General features: G+C 40.5%; 1 protein-coding gene across 6 annotated transcripts in view; it reads right to left on the bottom strand.

Moving 5' to 3' along the window:
- DAW1 (dynein assembly factor with WD repeats 1) overlaps positions 1–16,458 on the bottom strand; it is an 80,176-nt gene that overhangs the window by 61,827 nt on the left and 1,891 nt on the right. For 5 of the 6 annotated variants that reach the window (XM_042995543.1, XM_042995544.1, XM_042995539.1 and 2 more), the window contains exons 2-4: positions 6,698–6,770; positions 2,903–3,047; positions 1,171–1,229 (exon numbers count right to left, since the gene is read on the bottom strand). In XM_042995543.1, coding sequence (XP_042851477.1) covers positions 1,171–1,229; positions 2,903–3,047; positions 6,698–6,765 — 272 coding nt within the window. In that variant the 5' untranslated portion in view covers positions 6,766–6,770. Of the gene's footprint in view, positions 1–1,170; positions 1,230–2,902; positions 3,048–6,697; positions 6,771–15,358; positions 15,476–16,458 lie in introns of those variants that run through there. The other variant, XM_042995540.1, reaches the window with a different exon arrangement.

The following is a 16,458-nucleotide window of genomic DNA, read 5'->3' as shown; positions in this document are numbered from 1 at the left end:
AGGGAGAGAGGGAAGGAGGGAGAAGGAAGGAAAGAAGGAAGGAAGGAAAGAAGGAAGGAAGGAAGGAAGGAAGGAATATATAGAAATAAATAGATGGAGCACAGAGGATTCTTAGGGCAGAGAAACTGCTCTGTGTGATGCCTTAATGGTAGAGATCTGTCATTAAACATTTGTCAACCCATAGAATGAAAGAAAGCAAGTGCAACCCCTAATGTAAACTATGACGTTTGAGTGATAATGATGTGTTTGTCAATGTAGGCCCATCAAATGTAGGAAATGCACAATCCTTGGGGGAAGATGCCAGTGAAAGAAGCTGAGGGTGTGTGGGGGCCAGACGTATGTGGCAAATCTCTGTACCCTCTGCTCAATTTTGCTGTAAACCTAAAACCACTATAAATAATAAAGTTTAATAATTTTTTTAATATTTTTTTATCTCAAAAAATTAATAAAGGAACTACCCTATGACCCAGCAATTGCACTACTAGGTATTTATTCAAAGGATACAAAAATGTTGATTCAAAGGGGCACATGCACCCCAATGTTTAGAGCAGCGCTATCAACAATAGCCAAATTATGGAAAGCACCCAAATGTCCACTGACTGATGAATGGATAAAGAAGATGTGGTTTATATATACAATGGAATATTACAGATCAACAAGAATGAAATCTTGCCATTTGCAACAATGTGGATGGAACTAGAGTGTATTATGCTAACTAAAAAAGTCAGAGAAAGATAAGAGAAAGATACATATCGTATGATCTCACTCATATGTGGAATGTAAGAAACAAAACAGATGAACATAGGGGAAGGGAAGGAAAACCAAGATAAAAACAGGAGGCAAACCATAAGAGACTCTCAAATACAGAGAAGAAACTGAGGGTGGCTGGAGGGGTGTTGGGGGAGATGGACTAAATGGGTGAGGGGGCTAAGGAGGACGCTTGTTGGGATGAGCACTGGGTGTTATATGTAAGTAATAAATCACTAACCTCTACTCCTAAAATCATTATTGCACTATATGTTAACTAACTTGGATTCAAATAAAATTAAAAATTAAAAATTAAATAAAATAAAAGCAACTTTTCGACTTTGGGTGCAAGAAAATAAATAAATAATTTTTTCATTTAAAATTTTTAAAATTTTAAGTTTTAAATAAATAACAGAAACTTACCAAGACCCCGATTTATTAAGTGCAACATTAGTCAATGGCAGTATATGTGCTCTGAGAACCTTCAATGAAAGAAAACAGCATTTGTTTTAAACTCAAAAAAAAAAAAGTTTAAATCATTAATTGTAATTTCAAACCAAGGAAGATATTCAAGTTTATCTTAATTATACATAATAAGTGGACAATATTCACTATCTGAGCAGACGAGAAAAAACTACATTGTATCTCCTACCATTAAGACCAATAAAACATTTGGTAGTTAACATAATTACAAAAACAATATTGGATCTGTGTTTTCCATGAAATGGCTTTTAAGATAAATTACTGCTATTAAATAAGATACCAAATAGCATTAATTTATAATATTGTCTTTTAAATACTGCACATGATTTTGTCCATAGGCATAAAAAGCATATAGAGGAAATACACTAAATACATTTCAAATGCAGATTTTACAATTAATTAATACTTCTGGAATCCTAACGCTCCTCTAGAGTCAGGATGCCTCTTATTTCATTTATCTTTCAATTCCTACACTGTCAAGCACAGAGTGGATACCTTAATATTTATCAAACGAACATACATAAATTGGATAGTCTGTTTACAGATGGAGTGATTGGCTAGGCTGGGACAGTCCAAGTTACGTCTGCTGCGGGGGCATAATTATCAATAGTGTCTGCTTTCACTATCAAAAATGTTCCCATTGGAAGATAAATTACAAGGTCACTCTAGTTATAGAGCTGATATTTGAAGTTAAATAGTGCCACCTGCTGGAAAAATAAATATTACAAGAATAACTTCCTCATCTTTCAATAGTACATTAAAGGGATGACTACAAAAGATGTAATTTTTTTATGAGACAGAATATGCCACAAATATAGATAATAATAACATTTCCTTTTTAATATTTTAATGTTTCTTTCTTTTTGAGAGATAGAGACAGAGAAACAGCGAGCAAGGGAGGGGCAAAGAGAGCAGGAGACACAGAATCCAAAGCAGGCTCCAAGCCCTGAGCTGACAGCAAAAAGCCCGACCCAGGGCTTGAACTCATGAACTGTGAGATCATGACCTGAGCATAAATCGGATGCTCACCCGACTGAGCCACCCAGGCGCCCTGATAACAATGGCATTTCTTCAAAATTCATTTAAATCATAAAAAGAAAACCAGTGTGATATGAAGCAATATTAGAATAAACTATTAAATATTGTTAAATAATTAAGAAAAACTAAAAGCTATTCCTGAGTAATTGACTACATTTGTTATACTTTAAATTTAATCATTGAGAAAACTACAGAGAAAAATAGGCACACTTACATTGCATTAAAATTATTATATAAGCCGTATCAATAAATAATTTCCTGAAATATAGTTTAGTTCACATGGAAGCAGAAAATAGTAAGTATTGATATTCCATGAAACAGAACTTAATATTACTCCAACTGAAAAGAAACTTCAATTATTCAATAACTTGAAGCTACCTTAATGGTCATCCTTTAAATGGAACATCGTAAAGAATAGCTAAACTTACTACAAATCTTTTTTTAACTTCTCTTGAGAAACACGTTTCAGTTTCATTCAGTCAGTAAATAAACACTTGCTGAGACTTAGTCTTAGCAAATATATATGAGACACCAAGGGAAAGAGAAAATATAATCTGCATTTTATCTCAGATTGATCGGATGTCAACCACTTCTTTGAAGTTCTTCTATTTGGTCATTTCAAAACGTGCATTACCTTAAAAAGATAGAATTGGTGGTTGCTGTGCTGCCTGAGTTTGTCTTGTAATCTCCGTAGTAAAAGCTTTACTTGGTCTGATCGTGAAGCTGTGATTACCGGCTCCGCTTTCTGTATCTCCTCTACTAAGGCATTGACGTCAGTACTGAAATTCCCACACACAAAAGTTACTATTTTCTATACCAAAATTTGCACACACACACACACACACACACACGCAACCCATGAAGAATGACATTGCATTTATGAAGCACATTATAAAATGTAAAAACACCATCAGCTTTACTAAGAGATTTCTTGGGGGGGGGGGGGTGGAATACAAATCAATAAAGAAATCAAGTCTGCCTGAAAGTGGCTTGGGTTCTTCAGAATGATTCTTCATTAATTGTGACTTCCCCACGGAAAGGGGAGCAAGGATATTGATTTGCTTACCTAAGAAGGTCAAGTGCAGACTGAGCTCTTTCTCTTTACTTTTTTCCTGCTTCCTTTGTCTCTTTCATGAACATATACAGAATGTTCCCGATACGACTATACTTTGTGCCTTCCATATGCTTTCTTGTTTAATCTTACAACAATCCTCTAATATAACGCTTTTATCATAATTACTTTGGTGATGAAGAAACTGAGATTTGAAAAAGGTTAAGTTTGAAATACTTTTTTTAGGGAAACAGCAAGTAGCGAACCAAAAAATGAACATTCAAAGAATGATGATGATTATCATTAATAATTCTTACGGGCTACAACATCATTTTCTTAAAAAAGAACTGTTGGGGATGTGCAGATTCGAGGTTTCCCTCCGTATTCAAATAACCTGTAGCGATTCTGGTAAATTTTGCCAGCCCGGAATAATAATTGTTCAAGACAAAGCGTCTATAAGCCACAAAGCATCCAAAATGGGGTCATTCTGCAAAACATGTCACGAACATGTCTCGAAGATGTACTGTCCAGTTCCCTCCCTTCAAGAAAGGACTCGGGGCCCCGCTGGGGGGCAGGTGTTTAGGTAGCTGACAGTCTCCAGCGGCCGTTCCTTCGGGATCCACCTCAGCATCGGAGCCCGAGGCATGCTCTTCCCCCGCCGCCCCGAGCCCAGGGCTAAGCCCAAGGTCAGCCTGGCCATTTCTGCCCCGCAAGCGACTCACGCCAATGAGCTTTACTCTGGAGCTCCCTCGTGGGCTTGGCAGAAAATGTTATCACCTCTGCATCATCGTAGCTGATGGCTCCTCGTGCTGAGCCTTGTTCCATCCCATCTGTCACAGATGTCACTTCCCAATAAACCTCTCACCCACCTGCCTCCGTCTCAGCCTCTACTGCCCAGAAATGCAAACTCTGATAAGTAGGCCTTGGTCTTTGTAAATAAACATCTCCTGAGCTCCAGTCTTGTGTAAGGGACTGAGTTAGAAGACGATTCATCCCACCTACATTTACTGAGTCCCTACTACGGTTGGGCCCTGGGAGTGTAAAAGATATCATCTCGGCTCTCAAGAAATACAATCTATCGGAATAGGAGTGAATATTTAGAACAGGAATGAATCAGAGACAGTTTACAATGATGAGTTGGATGAATTTCCAGAGTCTGTTGTCAAAGGAGTTATACTTTCGTAAGAATTAGAAAGATAATAATGCCTCTTGCAAAGGTTTCCAACAAATGTTGTAAAGCAAAACAGATTTCCCAACAAGGTCTAAATTAACCAGATATTTAATCTGTCCATCCCAACCCTGTGGAATTCTAATTCTAATTCTGATACAGTAACTCGAGTGTGCCCCATGTCATGCAAATGTTTTTATATGCAGAATTCACTCAGATTCTTGAGCAGAACTAGAAATAAGATCCATCCTTTCTCTTTTTTACTTTGAGACATTTATTCACTACATAGGATGACTACAGCATCCCCAGGATCTACGCTTCTTTTTAATGTTGATTTTATTTATTTTGAGAATGGAGGAGGGGCAGAGAGAGAAGAAGAGAGAGAATCTCAAGCAGGCTCCCCACTGTCAGTGCAGAGCCTGATGCGGGGCTCGATCTCGCCAACCCTAAGATCATGGCCTGAGTCGAAATCAAGAGTCGGACACTTAACCAACTGAGCCACCCAGGCGCTCCAAGGATCTACAGTTTTTTAAATACAAAATCTGTGTTTTTCTGAATCTCTACCTGCAAGATATTTTCTCATATAGACATTTATCTGTGCCACTCATGTTTTATACAAGTCGTTTCTCTAGTAAGCTAGACAATAAATTCGTTGAGGTAGGGATTAAGATTAATATCTTTAGAACCTCTTACAGAACCTAACCTAGAGCTTTGCAGGGAGGTGGTGCACAAAACATCGTTACAGACTAAATAAATGAATGTCTAACAAAGGAACTTTCAGCATGCTGGCGGAATCACACTTACCAGTGATATGTGCCAGTTACCAAAAGAACCGAAAACCGTGACTTGATCTGAGACTTTGTCTTCCCCGAAAAATAGATAGAGCAATGATTGTTGTAGATGACATTCGATGCCTTATCTTTGCCACCATTTCTTCTTTGATTAAAAAGCAAACAGTTGACCGCCTTCTCTGTGGGGTCACCTGGCGGTGGCAATGAACTCTACCTGGGCCGTCACCATCCGAGCCACGACCGGTCCTCACCACAGACTCCAGACCGCTGAAGTGGCCGTGGCCATGAGAGAGGTTTCAAACTGGGGAGCAGCTCGTCTACTATCTAACTGTGGTTCTGTGAGAGGTCCTCTTTGCTGCCCGTGTCTGTCCCCGCTCCACTAATCATGGCAAAGCAGGTCAGTCACAGTGGAAAGTCACTTATTTCGCTGGCCCACAACTCTGAAACACATATCGTGGCATTTTTGTTTCGCTTTACAATTTTTTTCCACTCAAAATATCTTCACCTTATCTGAGCCTGGGCTCCCACAGGATAATCACTGATCTGATCCTGTCTCTTGAAGTGGAGTTTTGCAGAGGATGATTTTTTTTTTTCTTAGTTTTGCACAGGATTTCCTAAAGGGAATGAATTCTGGGCAATATGCCCTCACAAGAGGATTTCCTCTGGGCACATAACAAGCTTTGGAGACAAAGATGGGGTCCTCCTACTTCTGCCCCATGACAATTAATGAGGGGAGCGGAATACAGTCAGCCCCGTGAGATGTTTGTCTACCAGGGAAATAACAGGCTCAGTACTATTCTTAAAATTCCAATCACCAGCATTCCTCAAAAATGTTAAATGGTCATCAAGAAGAAGCAAAATCTGAGAGTCTGTCACCACTACCACAAGCCTGAGGAGACTTGACAATGAAATGTAATGTGGGATCTTGAGAAAAAGCTAATTACGCAAAAAACAAAACCACCACAACAACTACAACAACAACAACAAAACACAAGTAAAATTGAATAAGATATGGTCTTTCGTTAATAATAATGTGTGAGTACCGGTTCATTAATTCTGACCAACGCACCACACAAATCTACGAAGTTAAGAGTCTGGGATGCGGGGCATGGGGCGTGGGGGAGCTCCTGTCTTCACAGCTTTCTAAAACTGCTCTAACCTAAAAGATTAAAAACAACAACAGGTGTATTTAGGAAGAAAAACAAAGGGCAGACGGACGATCCTTTTCCCACCTCGTCCTCACCCAGCAAGGCACTCCTGCAGGTCTCACTGAAGCAAGCAGGAAATAATACACCGCAGAACATGTGTTGAGCACTGCACGGTGAGTCCACGCAGCCCTTCCACACCCCGCCCTGCGCCAGCGTTTGTCAATAACAAATCTGGCTCGGAAACCCAGGCTGCACCACATGGCGGGTTTACCTGGGACTGAGGTTGAGCAAATCGATGCATTTGGTCTTCAGTTCTCCACTCGTTTCATATTCCAACATAATTCCTATAAAAATAAACAAACGTGGTATAAGACACTGGGGATGACACGCCAATGTCAGAAGTTAGTCTACTTTGCCGTAACCTTTTTTTCATCTCTATTTTTTTAGTTTGTAAAACTTCTCGGCATCCGGGGCGCCTGGGTGGCTCAGTCGGTTCAGTGTCCGACTCTTGATTTCGGCTCAGGTCATGATCTCCCAGTTCGTGGGTTCGAGCCCCGTGTCGGTCTCTGTGCTGACAGCTCGGAGCCTGGAACCTGCTTCGGATTTGGTGTCTCCCTCTCTCTCTGCCCCTCCTCCACTCAGGCTCTGTCTCTCTCTCTCTCTCTTTCAAAAGTAAATAAACATTAAAAAATGAAAATTTCTCGGCATAAAACATAATGCAGTGATGTCTGAGTGAACTTGCTTTTCCCTAGTCCTCCCTCTAAATACAGCTACATACCCTTGAAAGTCTTCAACAGGCGATGCTAAAATAATCACAAGCTGGGTAGAAGGTGGACCGGCCAGAGGCCTCGGGACTTGAGGAATGACAGCATGGTGAGTCCCCTGGGTTTTCTTTTTGTCTCCCACGTGTCCCTCAACTGGAGAGGAGCTTGACCTGCTGCCCGGAACCACCAAAGAGCACAGCCAACAAAAACCGAGCCGCAGCAAAGCTTGCTCTCTGTGGCCAGAGGACCAGGAGAAGGAAGTCAAACAAACAAACAAACTCATGGGGAGCCCTAAGCCCTGCTCCACAGCTGGGGCCCCTTAGGCAGTCTGATTCCCTCATTGGAAGCCCGGGGCTGCCCCAGTTCTCCTGCAAAGCTGGGCCCCAGCAGTGCTCTGATCTGCCTGCAGCAGCCCAGCGACAAAGCTCCAGGTGTCCTCGACCTCGGCTTCTCAGCTGGGGCCCCGGGGCACTATCTTATCTCTGCAACAGAGACAGAGAAGTCCCCGGACCGCTCAGACCCCACTCCACAACCAAGCCATTGGTGGGCAGTCTCATCCACGTGCAAAGGGGGCGGCAGTGAAGTCCTGGGATATCCCAGACCCCATTCCACAACCAGCTGACAAAGCAAGTGTCTTCTTGCATTTTAACCAGCAGTGTAACCAGGTAGAGTCCTGTTCCCCGCCCCCAGAAGGTCACTCAGTAAGACCACGCATCCTGGGAAGTACCTCCCACCCTGCAGATGGCACCAGCTAGAACTGAGCAGGAGGGCCTTAGCAGCACCAGAAAAACAAAGCAGACCGGAAGAGCATTGCAAGGGCTCAAAACACTAAGCTGCCGTTGGAACTAAAGCCCACAAAGTAGACCAGAACTTCTACGCTAAATCTAAACGTGGTGACAGTCTGCCAAAGTAGATTCAGATAGGATCAAAGAGTCTGCTAACATAAGAACCAAAATGTCCAGGATACAATAAACAGGAAAAGACAATTGACAAACCCCAATAGCCAGGATACCATAGGAAATCACCTCTCACACCAAGAACCAGAGAAAGATAATCAATGAACACAAACATGGAGGTGAATCGGAGGCTGGAAATATCTGACAAGGATTTTAAAGGAGAGGTCAAAAATGCTGTAGCAACCATTTACAAATTCACTTGAAACAAATGAAAGAAATTTTTAAAATCTCAGAAAAATAGAAGTCTTTAAAACACACTAAATGGGTATTATGTAACTGGAAAATTCAAAGTACAAAATGAAAAACTTGTTGAATAGGTTCAATAGGAGAGTGGAGAGGACAAAGGATAGAATCAGTGAACTTGAAGACAGATCAACAGACTATATTCCATCTGAACAACACAGAGATTAGTTATTGGGGGGGTGGGGGGGGGGGACCTGAACAGAACCTCTTAACCACTTTACTGTACTATCTCTATAAATGTGGGCCAGTGGATCTCAAAAGTTTTGGCCTTAGGACCACTTTACATTCTCCAAATTATTGAGGCCAAAGAAATTTTATGTCTGTAATATTTTCTGCACTAAAATTGAGAAAATTTAAATTCTGTATTAAACTGTTTTAAAATAGCAATAATAAAGTCATATCATGTTAATGTAAATAGCGTGTTTTACAGAAATAACCAAGAAAAGTAGCATCGCTTTACACTTTTCAAATCTCTTTAATATCTGGCTTAATTAAACACAGCTGGAGTCTCAGGGCGCCTGGGTGGCTCAGTCGGTTAAGCATCCAACTTCGGCTCAGGTCATGATCTCACAGTTTGTGAGTTCGAGCCCCACAGCAGGCTCTGTGTCGACAGCTCAGAGCCTGGAGCCTGCTTCGGATTCTATGTCTCCCTCTCTCTCTTTGTCCCTCCCCTGCTTGTGCTCTGTCTCTGTCTCTCAAAAATGAATAAACATTAAAAAAAAAATTTTAATAAAAAATAAATAAATAAAAACACAGCTGGAGTCTCATCTCTGCTTCTGCATTCAAGTTGTTGCTACATGGTATTTCAGATGAAGTATATGGAAAATAATCTGGTCATATCCAGATATGCAGTTGGAAAAGGGACAAATATTTTAACTGCATTTTCCGGTAATCATGGATAATCTTCTTTAATACTACATTAAAACTTAACAAGTGTTAATTCATAAAGAGTGGTTGCAATACAGAATCTGAAACCACATCAATTAACTCTGCGTACATTACGTTAAAATCCACTGGTCTATATCACATGTTCAAAGGATATTTTATTCGTGTATGGTTTATATACCACGCACCAGACATCTGAAAAATATTAGTTTACTGAGTTAATGCACATTTTCTAAATGTTGACGTATATAATCATACAATATCCCCCCCCCAAAATCACATTTGTTAATATCACTACCAATAACTATCATCAGAAAACTCTTTTAGTGTTGGTAAGCTACCCAGCTCATGGAGGTAGATACAAGTTTTCTGAAATTCTAATTTTTGCTTGAAAGCTCAAATTTTGTCACTGGCAAGAAATGCTGACAGTTTTGCTTGTAAGTTTCAGGCTCACTTTGCCCCTTTTCAAGCAAAATGTCTTCCAAATGTCCGGGTCTGGAAGCGACATTTGCTTCTCAGTCCTTCAAGTAAAAATGGTGCTCCGTGAAGAAAATGGCTAGTTCATCTCTCAGCTCAAAGGACCTCACGGTGTTTTCCTCAAAACCACTACGGAACACTACTGTGCAGAAGTGTTTAATGAGTACTTTCTATTTCACCACCCAGAATGCAAGTACTCCTATGTCAGTGTCTCACTACATTAGTGAGCTTTACTGTTTCATCAAGGACCTTCCTACGTGAAACTGAGGGGGTTTCTTCCTTGTGCCAGTGTGTGTCAGTGAGAAATACAATGACCACTCTGAGAGTTTGTGGCTACCCACTGCCTGATGTGTGGTAAGTTTCTAGCAGTTTCACCTCTCCTTGCCTTTGTACGAGTAGGGCAAATGTCAGTACAGCGAAAAAAGCAGATGGTATCTGACTGTTATTATGTAGAGGTTTGACCTCGAGGCCCCACTGAAAGGGTGCAAGAGACCCCAAGGGTGCTGTTACAATTTGAGAATCCCTGCTATCAGATATATTTGATATAAAAGATAGGATTTCTGAAGCATTTCAGATCAAGAGAAAATAGGAAATTCTATCAAAACACTGTATTTGCTTTCCAAAGCACTACACCATTGAAATGGAGTGTGGCAGGGTTGAAAAGGCATGTGCTTGGCATCAAAGAGGTCCAGGTTTGAGTTCCAGCTCGATTCCCTACTTACTTCATGATACTAGTAAAGTAATCCCTTTATACCCCACTTTTCTTATCTGTAGAGAATACCTTCAGTTTGCTGGTTGAAATTAAAGAATACGTACATAAAGCTCCTGGCATATAGAAACTCATTAAGTAGTGCTTATTACCTAACGATTAATCAAATACTGCCTTGCGACATATCCGACATAGTCAGCTTGTATTACTCAAATTGCATCGATGCCTTCTCTCCCAGTGAGATTGTGACACCTTTGAGAAGGAAACTATTTGCTTCTTCATACTCCCAGGAGGACCCTCCCTGGAATGAGTCGTGATGGTTTCCGCGCAATAAGTGCATGATTTGGCCAGTTTCAAGTACAAACAACACTGTCAAATGGATTGACGTTACTTCCCCTCTGTGATTTCCATTTCTCCCTCCATGGTGCCTGCCTACTTCATTGTCTTTACCGTCTTTCTATCTTCTGTCCTGGCAACATCTGACTCATTAGACTATGGTCTCCTGGGTCTGCGTCTCTTCATTCCTAGCGTCTACCATGAAATCTGGTACACAGGAACTGTCCAAACAGTGCTTGTTGAATACGTGAACTAACGGACAGATGATTGGATGAGTGTCTCCAGACAGCTTAATGCAATTAACAGTCCCTGTCTTTATGACACATGGACTTTCAGAAATAATTGGCACGATGACCAAGTCCCTCCTTGAAATACGATCCTCAATAGGCTTCTATGAAATCCTTCCATCTTTTTCTCCACTTTGTTATTTTCCATTTCTCCTTTACTGATCTCTTCTGCCTGACCTTGAACTACTGATTTAGGGTGCCAGTCTTTTTCTCTGTATAAATTCACCTATCCTCACGGCTTTAATTGCCATCAACACCAAAAATAACTCTCCCGTCTAGACCTCCTCTGAGTTCCAGACATGTTGATCCCTCACCTGCACCTCTCACAAGTCCAGGATCTTTCCCTTCAATCCTGTTTCTTCTGGAGAGCTGTTCCTCAGTGTCAGACATGACCACTCACCCAACTGCACAGCTACAGTCTCAGGAGGAGCTCATTTTCACAGTCGGCTTCATGGATTTGCCACAACTAAGTAGGCAAACCCGAGCAGCCGTCGTGTAATGAAGGGTAACATTTTGTAACCGAAAAATCATTCCAAATGCTTTTAATAACCGAACAACTACAACAACAACAACAAACTGCCCAGAACAGCAAGACCCAGCAGGCAAACAGCTGTACCGAACAGGGTGGTTTGGTTCAGTTTTATTTTGTTTCTTTTCCCCAAGAAGTGATTCTTTCATATCAAAGACCTGAAGCCAGACTCTAAGAAGCAAACTTAACAAATTAAAAAAAGAAAGGATCCAGTGGAGAGCCAACCACTGTAAATACTGTTGTTTCCTTAGTGTAAAAACAGGCTTCATGTTCCACACCAACTTTTTCAACAAAATACGGATGTCATAACACTGTCAAAATCTTTCTAAAATCCTATTTGTATGCCATATGTTCTGGAAAGGATTTAAGAGAGCTTAGAAAAATAGAATACAAGAAGCTAAGATTGGAAGTAAGTAAGAATTAGATACATTGACAAGGGAAGATTCAAGAAAAGGAAAGATCAAATTCGCAATTGCATTGAACACCTAAATATAAAATTAACAACAAATGTACAAGGCCTGGCTGTGCTATTTTAAATTTTTTGTACCATTGAACATAAAAGAAAATTGTGATGAAATGGAGAGACACATTTCTAGATGAGAAAATGCAATATTATAAAGATGTTAAATTAATCTATGAATTAAAGTAATTATAATGATTTTATTTTTTGGAATTTGAAAATTTACCCCAAACTATAAAACAATAAAGTGTGGTTCTGACACAAAATTGGATCAATATAAGAGGATCATCTATATATGGGAATTTAAAAATGAAGTGAAGGTAATATTTTAAATTAATGGGGAAAGAATAAATTATTCAATAAATAATGGTGTAATAAGCAGTTGGATTTTGGAAAAAATTGGTAAAATTGGATTTCTACAATATACAAAAACATATTCTAGGCAGATTAGAAATTTTAATATTAAAAACAAACTAGAAAATGATCAAAATACGAGAACATATTTACATCTTAGTGTATGTAATTGGCTTTTTAAGTATGATGTGAAACTCAACGCCTAAAAAAGAAAAACCGATGCATTTGTCTGAAGCCGAATTTGAAGCTTCTCGCAGGAGAAGATACCACAAAGTTAAAGACAAATGATAGCCAGCAAAAAAATTTCAACTCTAAATGCAAAACCTGAAGAACTTAATATATAGGAGCCTAAAAATATTTTTTTAATGGCCAAAAGGCATGAATAGTCAATTTGCAAACAGAAAAAGACAATGATCAATAAACAGACCAAACTAAAATGTACCCAACTCCATTAATAAGAAACACAAAATGCAACAACAGATATAATTTTTACTCATCAGATTAGCAATATTGCAAAGATTGACAATACTAACTAAATATTAGCAAAGTCCGGGACAGGTATTCTCACTTCCTGTGGGTAGACATATCAGGTGGCTCTCTTCCAGGGCCCGTCACACCTTCAGTGAGTTGAGCACGATCTCAGCTAACCTTTTATGTATTTTTCAGAATTTTGTTAAAAGTAAATACTACTTCTGTAATAAAAAAAAAAAGTCGGAGGAAAAGGAAAGAAAAAAGTAGGAGAAAAATTAGAACATGGAGAAAAAGGAAGAAAAATGACAGAGATTAACATTAGTAGAACATCAGGTCCTGAAGATCAAGATCCCTGAAAGGTTATTTGAAAAGTCAAATAAGATACAGAACTATAAAACCTACCAAATTGCTATCAATTTAATGCCTTCAGCTCAGCTCACGAACTCAAGGTTCATGAGTTTGAGCCCCTCGTTGGGATCTGCTCTGACAGTGCAGGACCTGCTTGGGCTTCTCTGTCGCCCTCTCTCTCTGCCCCTCCCCTGCTCATGTGCACTGTTGAGGGAAGAGAGGCACGCACTCTCTCTCTTTCTCAAAAGTAAATAAACATTAAAAAAAAAAAATTAGCACTTGACAGCCCACACAGCATAATCTATATCCTAAGGGAATGCACTTAAAAATTGCAGCAAATGCACAAAATTCTGTGTTCTTTATTCACAACTATCTTGTTTCTTATAAAATAAAAAAAAAAATGTTAGGTCTTTAAGTTGACTACTAAAAATTAGTTGGTTACTATACAAGCGGATCTAGAAAACAAAGGGCAACATCTGAAACCTGAGCATTGGACTATTTCACTGAGACAAAACACCAAGGTCAAATGCTCACCCCTCCCGTGACCACTGAGTTCCCGCACGAGCCAGAGGCTGGGTGGTGCACAGTGAAGAGGTCAAGCGGAACACAGGCAAAGATGCTCCAGGAGTACATGTGGTTCTTCAGTGACTGTTTCCCACAGTACCTTAGTCTTCTTGATCTGCCCCTGGTTGTGCATTTTCATGTAATAGGCATGATTCCCAAAACATCGAAGAAGCTGCTACCCCCCAAATTCTGCAATGTTCTCAAAGGCTAAGCCTTAAAAGATGTGAGCATTCCTTACTCAGATCACATTCAACCAACAGAGACCTTTAAAGTGCCCAGAATATTAACTAGGCTTTTTTTTTTTTAACATCTCTTATTTATTTTTGAGAGGCAGAGAGAGAGAGAGTGCGAGCTGGGGAGAGTCAGAGAGAGAGAGAGAGGGAGACACAGAATCTGAAGCAGGCTCCAGGCTCAGAATCTGGCAGCACAGAGCCCCACGCGGGGCTTGAACCAACAAACCACAAGATCATGACCTGAGCCAAAGTTGGACGCTTAACCGACTGAGCCACCCAGGCACCCCTTAACTAGTTTCATTAATGTTTATTTAGTTCCTTCTCCTGACCCAAAACACCAGAGGCCTACACACAAGAAATAAAAGACAATGGCTGTGATGCCTGAGTCAGGTGAAAAGCACGTATGGGACACCCACTCTTCACAAAGCAAAGAGCTTATGAATTAACGAATAAGATAAAAAGAGAATGCCCATGTTTGATTAGCCGTACTACTGCTATGGACTTTTAGGAGGGAGAGAGATCATTCCATGGATGCCAACAATGGAATGCTCCTGACCTATACGATACTCAAAAGAAAGTAGGAGGATGGAAATCGGGGGATTAAGCGATGAAACAAAACTGCAGAAGGGATAAAGGTAACATGGGAATGATTCAGCGGTGAGCGATTTTTTTCCCACTTGATAATGTTATTCCAACACCCACCTGCTATTCAGAAGTACCTTGGAAACTTGCATATAATGTGTGGCTCACCAAAGACTGGAATTCAGAAATTCAGTGTCTAACCTGCTAAGTGATATGACCTCATTGTAAGATAATCATTAAGGCAATAGTTGCCAGTGGGAGACCACAGCCTTCCTGGAATGTGGCATTGCTGGAACCTGGACTTTCAGAGCCGGAGCGAACCCTACAGATCATCTCTCTGACTTATTCACATTTCAGGAGCTCCAGGTTTTCTACTCAATACCTATCATCCCATTAAACTCATTTACTCAACAACTATGTTGCATGTCTATTCATTCCCCAGTCTCTGTCTCCTCTAGGTGCTAGAGATACGGTTGTAAACAAAACAAGAGTCCCGTACCTCATGAAGCTTTTATTGTAGCAGGGGTGACTGAGGGAAATAAGTAAATTAGAATCATGGTATATTGAGCTGAGATCATGCTAAGGGAAAACAAAGCAGACGGGGAGGCTATGAAATATCTTGAGGAGAAGCGGGCAATTCTAGAAATTCTCGAAGGGAAGCTTCACTTTCACTTTTCTCACTGTACTTGCTTTTAAGGACAGAGCTATAAAAAAAAAAAAAAAACCCCACAAACCATGAGAGTGTTGATGATGTAGATGTCCAGGGAAGATGATTCCAGGCCAAAAGAGGAGGAAGTGCAGGGACCCTGAGTGGGGGGTCATGCCCAGCTCAGCCAAGGAACACTGGGAAGAGCAGCTTTGCTGGAGGGGAAGGAGGGTGGAGTCCAAGGCAAAGGTAGGGAAGGGCCTGTAGGGCCTTGGAGATTATGACCTCGAAGACCATGGCCTTTTCACGTTAAGTGAAATGAAAGGCCATTGGAGGACTCAAGCCTAAGAGCGACATGATCAGATTTAGGTTCTAGCAGTCATCCTGCTGTTGTGTTGAAAATAAACAGGAGTGGGGCAAGGGTGAACGTACTAACAACAGGAAACATGGTAGGCATTGCTACCATGAATGCTGTGTATATTTTCTTTTCTTTTCTTTTACTCTATTATTTATTTTTTAATTTACATCCCAGTTAGATGGCCTGTAGTGCCACAGCGATTTCAGGAGTGGATTCCTTAATGCCCCTTACCCATTTACCCATCCCCCCTCCCACAACTCCTCCAGTAACTTTCTGTTTGTCCTCCATATTTAAGAGTCTCTTATGTTTTGTCCCCCTCCTTGTTTTTATATTGTTTTTGCTTCCCTTCCCTGAGGTTCGTCCGTTTTGTATCTTAAAGTTCCCAGATGAATGAAATCATACGGTATGTGTCTTTCTCTGACTAATTTAGCTCAGCGTAATACCCTCTAGTTCCACCCACGTAGTTGCAAATGGCAAGACTTCATTCTTTTTGACTGCCAAGTAATACTCCATTGTATATATAGCTGTATATATTTTAAAGGTGAGCTGGTAACGGGGTCCTGGGTGGCTCAGTCGGTTAAGCGTCTGACTTCAGCTCAGGTCAGGATCTCACGGTTCATGGGTTGGAGCCCCGCGTTGGGCTCTGTGCCGACAGCTTGTGCCTGGAGACTGCTTCGGATTCTATGTCTCCCGCTCTCTCTCTGCCCCTCCCCTGCTCACATTCTGTCTCTTTCTGTCTCTCAAAAATGAATGAACATTAAAAAATTTTAAATAAATAAAAAAATAAAGGTGAACTGGTAGGATTTATTACTGGCCTAAACGTGGGGTGT

The sequence above is a fragment of the Panthera tigris genome, chromosome C1, assembly GCF_018350195.1.
Source record: "Panthera tigris isolate Pti1 chromosome C1, P.tigris_Pti1_mat1.1, whole genome shotgun sequence".
Lineage (NCBI taxonomy): Eukaryota > Metazoa > Chordata > Mammalia > Carnivora > Felidae > Panthera > Panthera tigris.
The sequence above is the reverse complement of the archived record's forward strand: the minus strand, read 5'-3'. Positions and strand labels throughout refer to the sequence as shown.